General features: G+C 36.4%; 1 protein-coding gene across 1 annotated transcript; it reads left to right on the top strand.

Annotated features, from left to right (window-relative positions):
• Positions 1 to 430: 430 nt before the first annotated feature.
• Positions 431 to 7,418, top strand: GCLM (glutamate-cysteine ligase, modifier subunit; the record flags this gene model as incomplete). The annotated part of the gene is made up of 6 exons (XM_009870876.1): positions 431 to 496; positions 2,153 to 2,237; positions 2,999 to 3,055; positions 4,055 to 4,257; positions 5,471 to 5,585; positions 7,249 to 7,418. Coding segments are annotated over 6 exons (696 nt in total), but the record flags the coding sequence as incomplete, so codon positions are not given.
• Between the last annotated feature and the right edge of the window lie 2,095 nt (positions 7,419 to 9,513).

Below are 9,513 nucleotides of genomic sequence, written 5' to 3' on the forward strand. Positions count from 1 at the left end.
AAAAGAGAGGTTAATATAATGAGCATTTAGTGATTGATTGTGAGGTCTCATCTGTAACAATGTCACTGCGTGTATGCTGTTGTTGGACGGCGCTGTAATTTAAGAATCTCTGTGCAAGAAAACCCACTACTCTACCCCCTAAGCTAAGCTTGCTTAGCATTGTTCTTTCCTTTAAAGATGGCATTAGTCTGAGAAATAAATGAAGTACAGTACTTGTATTACTGCTAAAACTCTTTGTGAAAGAAGAGAGGAAAATATGTAAGTAAACTAGTTTGAACAAGTTTCAGGTGGAAGCTGTGAAGGAAGAATCTTCTGTGGTGGAAGGAATGGTGCCATTAGCTCACCTGCTCAGTCCTACATGACTATGAATCACTGTATTTCTGTGCAGCTGTAACATACCTGCACTTCAATCTGAAAAAATATTTTGTAGGTGCGGGACTGCATTCAAAAAACACTGACTGAATGGAGCTCAAAGGTTGGACAAGAACCAAATCAGGTAGGTGTTATACATGTGAAAATAAACGTGTAGTTGGGTTACACCTGTTAAAATATAAGTGAATTTATTAAATTTCTGTAAAAGTATCTGCTCTGGGTATACTAAAAGAATATTTTTCAACCTCTTCCCTTTGTTTTTTTTTAATATTTAGTAAATTTAGTTAAGAAACATCAAAGTAAAGAATCCTGTTGACAAATAAGACAATTCCTAGCGAAGTAAAAGTCCTGGTCTGTAAGATTTCAAGCTAATTGTTGGGTCAACCACAAAAAGCATGTAACTTAGGAGTTTGCTGGCATGCTTGTAAAAACTCATTGAAGAATTACCTAAACTATGGAGATGATAGACTAGACAGCTGAAGCTCATCCTGTTTGGAGGGGAACTCTAAAGTGTAGCCTTCTGGTTGTACCAGAAATATTTCTAAAGATGCAGAAGTGGCAAATTTTCCTTTAAGAGCTAAAAGCTTCCACACAATTCTTAAAATCACAGTCATGGGCATTTGACATCAAGATCTTGGTGTATTTGCCACTCCTCATTTCCTTCTGAAATCCAACAATACTAAATACGTATTTGCTCTGTGAAATATTAGCATATTTCATTAAAAAGAATAAAACAAACTAAAAAACTTGCCTGATCATTTCTATGGGTTTTGTTCTTGTGTAATGGTAGCACATTGCTGCAAACCACGCTGGCTTGTGCTGAGGCAGTTGTTGCTGAGTTATTTGTGAAAGATCTAATGGTTGCTCAAGAAGCGAATATCAATAATTGATCTCTATAAGATATAATGATCTATTTAAAGCTAATTATTTAGTGTAAGGTAGGCTTTACTGTCAACGTTAACTGCACAATTCCACGTTCTTTTGTCAAGTATATCGGTTTCCAGTAATTTTTTTTTTAAAAAAGAACTTAACTTGCTGAAAATGCTGACTCTCTGGGATAACTCGAAGACCCACTTGAGGATTTTTTGGTAGGGCAGCAAAAATTAATGAAGTTCTTTGTTGGGGGCAGAGTGGTGTATGTGTGTATATAATACAAAATCTCATGTAGGTAAAGGCTTAAAGTTACCTTTTGCTAGCTGATGTCAGATGTCAGTCTAGTCTTAGGTTAGAGGATGGAATCTCTGAAACTTTCCCAGTTTTTTTTCTTTTCACAATTACTGCTTTAAATCTGTATTTTACAGTATTTTCACTGTAGGCTTTTCAAAGACTTCACTGAAATTACAAAATACTTTTATGCAATGATATTCCCACCCAACACTGGAAACCCCTAATTCTGATAATGTGGGTTGTTTGGTTTTTGGGTTTTTTTCAGCTGGTCATGAGGCTTTGTTTTAAATCAAGGCAGTTTTAATTGGCACAGCAATTTGTTCACATCACAAAATTAGAACACTCCTAAATCTTATTCCAATAATTCTTGTCGGTAATTTGTACTTTATATGTTAGGGCCGTGTAGGATCTTTCACATAGCTTCATTTTCCTGACTTTCACTCAGGGATCAAGAAGCATTAAGATACTTTCATTCTATCATTGCACTTTTATATTATTTGGGGTTTTAACTGCTGTAAGGTTGATTTATGGTTTTTTAATTGCTAAAAAACATTCTTCAGGAAACTTATTGTCTCCTGACAAGTTGTTCCTAAGTCTCATATACTTGCTACAGGAAATACTGGAGGTTCTGGAGTGTACTGTAGCTCAAGCTGTAGAAAAAATAAATCCTGAAGAGAGGGATGAGTTGAAAGTATCAGGTAAGAACATAGTCAAAAATCTGGTGGCATAAGGTTTCATATGCAGTCAGTAATAGGATGTTCCTATATTGTATTTTCCCCACCATATTATGTAATTGTAAAGTCAAATTACATCACAGCACACTGTCATGGTTTGAGTAATCTAGAAGTTGGCTAAGAAGGACATGAATTCGTATTTCGGGTTTTAAAGCACTCAGCATTCTTCTAGTTTAACTACATTCCTTCAAAACATTTAAAATGTATTATGTGACTCTTTGACTTTCCTGAAGCAAAATATTGCAAGTAATACTGCAATTCAGAAATAACATTGGAAGCACGTTTATTTGCATAGTTTTTCTGGGTTGAGTATGATGAACCTGAAGGAGACAGTCCAAACTACTGCTAGTACATTTTGAGTCTCAGTAAACTTGTGAAGAGGTCTGTTTGTAATATTAAGTTTGAGGGGTTTATACAGATTGTTATAATTATTGCTTAGTGTCTTGATGCTTAAGTCCTAGCATCACTGCTTCTTAGATCATCTAACTGGATTTCTTTTTCTAAGACTGCATGACAGCTTTGAAATTTCTGAGAACAATGTCTTTACCGGGCAGTCACTTTTCATAAGTTGTTGAGCTTTTCCCCCCATTTTTGAAACAATTGATGTATATTCTAAGAACCATTTGCTCAAGAACTCGTAAGTAGTGTATATAGCAATACTAAATAGCAATAATTTAGTAATAGCTGGCTTGTTTAGTTATTGATTCCAGTTTCTTTGAAAATAGCAAAACTTTTCCTCGTTGGATCAAACTCTTCATCAATCAGAGATGCGGTAGACCTGGGTAAGTGTGAAACTCAAACTTCTGGTAGTGTTTCTCTTTTAGAAATAAAATTGGAACCTTTTCTATCCAGGAGCTGTATTTAGTGACTGTCAGAATTATATTCTGTATCTAAGAACTAAAACCATGCTGCAAGCAGCTGATGAAGTAATTAAGTTTTAGTGAAAATCCAATGCAATGACTGTACTGATACATGAAGTTTTGTTAGCCTAACAGAGCAGTAATTATGAGCAGCATTGAACTTCACCATTTTGGAAGCTTGTTGGGCATAAGGTGTTACCAAAGAACAAAGAGAGCAGATACTCTTTTCTATTGATACCCCAGTTAATAGCCTCTTCATTGTAGCTTGTAGTGCCACTTGTTAAAAGTACATTGATAGGATCTTCCTCCATAAAAAAATTATTTAACTACTTAGTTTTATTCTTTTTGTTGTGCAGAAGAGGCCTCATGACTTCAATCTTTCCTAAAGCTCAGCGATACTCCAAAACTCTTGCCACTGCTCTGTGTTTAAATATCTGTGTTTGGTGTGCTTTTAGTCTAGTTCCTCACATTACCAAATAGTTCTCCTAGTCTGTGCCCTGTGCTTGACTTATAGTTCATAGTGGAAGTTAGAAAGTTCAGAAGAAATTAAGAGTGAAGGAATCAAGAATTGTATATCAGCACACTCTTCTGAGAAAAATAGAGTTTTAACATTGAAAAGGAGAAAAAAGCATCATACTTGGGTGGTGAGGTTTTTGTAGTTTGTTGATTTTTTTTTTTTTTTTTTTCCCCCCCAAATACCTACAACTGAAACTTGGCCTTCAGCTGAATGTTTGGCTCTTTGCTAAAAACATTGTATTTCTATCCTTGACTGCTGATACACTCAAGACTTTCAAATGGTGAATGGGAAGCTGGCACAGTAATGCAGGAGGTGTGGGGTTTTTTTGCTGGATTTGAAGAGCCGTGCTGCTTATGTTTGCATCTCACAAAAGATTTTGCAGTGTCTCTGTTCTTTTTCCTCAGCGTGTTCTTCCCTTGGAGTTGCTCAATTAGACTCAGTCATTATTGCCCCACCTCCTATTGAAGATGGAATTAGCCTCTCCTTGGAGTATTTGCAACCTTATTGGCAAGAACTTGAAAATCTAGTTCAAAACAAAAAAATTGTTGCCATAGGTACCTCTGACCTAGATAAAACACTGTTAGAGCAGCTGTATCTGTGGGCACAGGTGAGAACAAAGTTCCTTGTATTATTTCTACATAAGTAACTTGTTTTGTTGGCTGCTACAGTGTTACAGACAGTTTTATATACAAAATACTAATTACCCTTGTTATTTTCAGTGTCTTATGGGTGTGTTATTCAAGGTGGGGTGAGGCTCAAAGCATGGCTGTCGCTTGTTCAGTGATGTTATGTACACACCAGCACAGGCTGGAAGCCACAGGTCTGTTCAGTACTGGTCTGTTCAGGTTCTTTGAAGCACTGAAGGTTTGAGTTTTGAAGGCTTTTATACTTAGCAAGGAGTATTAACAGTACACTTAAACCTTCAGTTTTATTCCAGTGACTCTAGAAACAGCTGTTTTCGCTTGAAGTTGTGTTAAGAATGGAGGGATTTCCCCTTGGAAAAACGCTGTTTGAGGGCTAAGCAGAAATGTAGAGGAAGACTGGCTGTGAATGAAGTGGCACAATATTTTGTTGTTCAAAGTGACTAATTGCCTCTTAACATTGGAATGACGGAGGTCTGTACTAATGTGTGCCCGTGCAAGCTTGTGGATTTGGAGGGTTTTTATTAGTTTTTTGAGTACTCCTCTTAGAATGTTTCTTTTGTGTGTGAGAACATACTGTGCCTGTGTAAGAGGTCCTGCTGAGAGTCCTAATGTGCTCCTCGCTGTTTTGTGTGTACGCAGAAGAGGATAATTGAAGGGATTAATGAACACCTGCATGTTGATCATGAAAGCAGTTTGTGATGAGTAGAGAGTCAGTGGAGGAGCATTCCTTTTAACTTTAATCTGATTTTGGCACTTACCTGAAGGCACAGAAGACTGCAAATTATGTATCATTAACAAAAAGCTATTTGGAATTTTTTAATTGAAGTCCTTTTTTTTCAAACTACTGTCTTTATAATGTTTTTACTAGAGAGGGTCAGAAAATCCTGCTGCTGTTTAGGAAACAGCACACAGGAAGCCAGAACAGGTTAGTACTCATTGTGGTGTGGCAGTACCTGAAGTTAGATCCTGTTCTTGTTTGGGGCTCTGTGTTGCAGATGCAGGAGTTTTTGTTCAGCGTCATGCAAAATTAATTAGCTTTGTTCAGACCTCAAAACAATGGTCAAAGGCAAATTGTTCAAAGCAAACCTTCTGTTGTAATAGAGGGCATGGGGGAAACAACTAAAATAAGTATGTTAAATATTTTTTTTTCTTACAAAAATTTTCTGTTCTTTTCAGGTGAAACCAAGTAGTAATCAGGTGAATCTAGCTTCCTGTTGTGTGATGCCACCTGATCTCACAGCGTTTGCAAAACAGTTTGACATACAGCTGTTAACTCACAATGACCCAAAAGGTAAGGCTTTGCCAAATCAGTTAACAAAAGACTTGTAAATGCATTTATTCAATACAAAATTGGGAATAATCTTTCTCTGAACTTCAAAATTGATTACATTTGAATCCTGAAGAAAGGATTCCAAAATTTTCTCCTCTGTGAAATATTTAAATTCTTGCTTTTGCTTCCAGAATGGGGTGAGAGGAAGGCAGTCTTCCAGCCTTGAATATTGAAATTGTTTTAATCAGAGAAAGTAAATAGGAGAATAGACTACTGAGAAATTTGTGCTACATATGTTCAAAAAATAGCTTATTTCCACAAAACATAGAATGAAATGACATTTGTATTGCTAAAGGCCAGTAAATGACAAATATAACTCAACTTGTCTGTAAAGTAGCTTGTATAGAAGTGCTGATGGTCCATTGATTTTTGAGTAGTTTGGTGATGTTAGACATGTAATACTATTACACTTTAAGCAGGATTCTTTCAAAGTAGTGGCTTCTTGAAATAAGGCTATTACAGAAAGAGTTGGTGTAAATTCTTTACTACTTTTATGTAGTGATTTATTTACTAAATGGTTGAAGGACTTGGAGACTTTCCTTCAGACTCAAGAACTCCCAAGTTACCAGCTCCCTAGAATATTCTTGAGTATTATATTAGTTTCTCTCAAACCTCGTCTAGTCTTCACTGTAATGATGCCTTGAATATCTTGCCGGAATTGTAAGCAAGAAGTCTTAAACAATATTTGGTCCATTCCTTCCCCACATTCTTCCTTATGACCAACTATTCAGGATGATTGTTAATTTTCCTTCTCTCTCCTTTCTTCCCATCCCCTGCCCCCCAGAGCAAAAATTTATGAAATGCTATTTATGAAGGACACGCTTTATAGTACCACTGTTACAACTAATGAATTTATCAGTGCTTGAGCCCTACTCTGGCAGCATACAAGATGAATTGCCATTCAATCCAGGAATTTCCATGTCCTGTGGTGTCTGAAGTGCAACTGCAATTTAGTAAAATACTCTCTATTGAGAGTCATGAAATGAAGGAGTAGAGGGTCTGGATAGAAAACAAAGCAAGTAGTGATTCCCTTATGCATTGTTTGCTAAGCTTAATGCCTCTGTAACACACAGCTGAAGAGTATTGAGACTATCTTTTGGGAACACTCATCATAGAGAGGTCGTTTCCTTGACTGACTTTCTAGAGGAAACTAGGAGGAATTGTAATTGTCTGCCTTTTCTGCTTTCTGGCCTTGTGCTTATGATGAGCCCAGTTGTGGGAGATGCTATAAATGCTGAGCTTCCCGTGATTGCAGAGGCAACTGAGAACGCTCAGTACTTGGCTGATTTCAGCTTTAAACTTTACTCACCTCTAGCTTGTCTAGCTAGCTTCTCAAATTTAATTTTCATTTTTTTCTTGCTAACAGTCCTGCTGTTCAACTCCGCTTGATAATGTAAAAATCTCAGTTAGTTTTGTGGGAAATACATAATAATTAAAAAAAATTTGCCATCAATATTTCTTCTGTAACATTCAGCTGCTTTTACTCTATGTGCATTCTGGAAAACTGGATCTATGGAGTGTCTGGCACTGCTTAAGATTTTTGACTGTAGCAAAACTACATGTTGCTTTTTGCAGCTATTTACATGGCGTTATTTAAAGCATAAATATCCCTTTTTAACTTCAGAATTACTTTGTGAAGCAAGTTTCCAAGAAGTTCTTCATGAAAGCATCCAGAACATGAAAGCACACGAGTGGATTCCTTTATGGCTTCTCCGATATTCAGTCATTGTTAAAAGCAGAGGAATTATCAAGTCCAAAGGCTATATCATGCAAGCTAGAAGAAATGCTTCTTAAAACACTTTTTTTTTTTTCCTCAAAATGGCTTGCTGTTTAATTTCTTGGGGTTGGGGGGAGCATTGGTTTTTCCATAGAAACACTTTTACAGCATCTGTAACAAAGACCAAAAGTTGTAATTATTCAGTGTGGTGAAAAAAAGTGATCTAACACTATTTTTTTTTCTTAACCTATTGACCAGATCATTTAAAATATTAAATATTTTGGGTTTGTTTTTATTTGAAGTTACCTATGAACAGTTTAAAATATTTTTCTGTATATGACCAGTTCACTGTAGAATTATCATTGTATTTTAGCTGCCATTAGGTAGTATAGAGAAACGTATATATTTTTATTTTAAAAAAAAATAAATTTCTCTTAATAGTTACTTACCTGAAAGGTACATAGATTTCAAGCATTCAGGGACTAGCTTTTATAGAAAATTGTCATCTTTTACAAAAAATTACCCCCCAAAAAAATTAAACTGATATCTTATTACTTGGTATGTATATATAGGCAAGTCAGCTGTTTGTGTGGATGGGAAAATCAGTTTATTTTTAATACAGTGTAAAAGACCTCTATGATTTAGAAAAAAATGCATCTTCCAAATTACATTCTGACTGTTACTTGAATTCCCTCTGGCTTCTTTGTGCCTCGGTTAGGTTTTTCTTAGTGTTTGCACAGATGTGGTGGCATCTTTACTATTTGAAATAAAAAATGTATTATCACATGAATGTTTAAAATAAGACTTGAAAACAAGTGATGAAAAAAATCTGTTAATTGAAATTTGACTTGTGTGTGTCTTCACAACTGTGGCTTGTTTTATTGATACTTGTGAACTACATAATCAAAATTGGCCAAGTCAGTGCAGATAGGAAATGGTGAAGCTATTCCCTGTAGGATTGTGTAAAAATTATGATTTCTTTTGGGGTTGCCTAGGAAACATTGTTGCTTCAGTGCCATTTGGAAGTGATGCAAGCAAGGGTTAGCCTGGGGTTAGGTATGTTTCTGTTTGGCAGTAACTTAGAACTCAGGCTCTTGAATCCGAGAGAGACTGCAGCAGCTAAGGCAAGGCTTCTGGCTTAAGGTAATCTTTCTATCAAAAAGGCGTTTTCATGTCCTCGCCCTTTAAATCAGAACAGATAGCAGAAGTTCAACCTGTAGTTCAGCAGAATTTTGATACTAAGTGTCTAAAATACTTATTTTCCTTTTGATTTCAGGCAGGAGCAGGACTTCATACTAGTAGTACTCCTTAATTTAGTTGTCCGTATTTTGAGATTTGGACTGTAAGGGAATGAATTTCACTAACATCTTTCAAATTCTGTCACATAGGCAGCTAGTGGAATTTGAATGCCCGTAGGCAGTGTCTGGAGTGTCAGCTTCCTGTCACCCATTCCACTAAATTAAAAGCTAAATCTTTCGAGATACCTTTTGAGTCCTCAGATATCTTACCTGCAGGTGGCACATACTGGGGAATTCTCCTGACTTCTTTAGTTCTTTTAAGAAATGAAAGAGGCCGGGAAGTGGAATTAGTAATGCATCAATAAAAGTTTGACATTTGTTCCTCCTAGTAAAAATGTAGTCTTTTTTTATATATGTTGGGTCAGTGTGTATCAGAGTTTCAGAATTATGTCAGTTTGATTTTAAACTTCCCTACCAGCCTGGAGTTGCATGCTCGTGCTGATGAACTGCTGTCTGTGATTACCTCTGTTTGGCTGGTGACGTTCTGTATTGTCTTAGACTCGCCTGTGTGCTCGGTTTTTATAAGCTGAAATGTACAGAACAAGAATTATGCTAAACCCATGTATAGGCTGCTCTATTTCTATTTATTTCCTTTATAGACTGCTCTGTCTGTTTCCTTTCTGTAAGCTGCTTGCTGCAGAAAAGAAAGTACCCTTTAAGACATTATAATTTTAAGTCATTTTTCTAGTCACTAACAGTGTAACATTTTCTCAGGGTATCTCATTAACTTGTGGGAGAGATGGGCTTTCCTCCCCCGAGAAACTCGCCAATTTGAGTTAAAATTTGAAATTCGTGTAGGCTTTTAAGATTAAACTTGGACGAATCCCCATCTCGGTGGCACTCGTTACGCCGCCCGAACTAGTACCGCGCACTA

The sequence above is a fragment of the Apaloderma vittatum genome, unplaced genomic scaffold, assembly GCF_000703405.1.
Source record: "Apaloderma vittatum isolate BGI_N311 unplaced genomic scaffold, ASM70340v1 scaffold12506, whole genome shotgun sequence".
Classification (NCBI taxonomy): Eukaryota; Metazoa; Chordata; class Aves; order Trogoniformes; family Trogonidae; genus Apaloderma; species Apaloderma vittatum.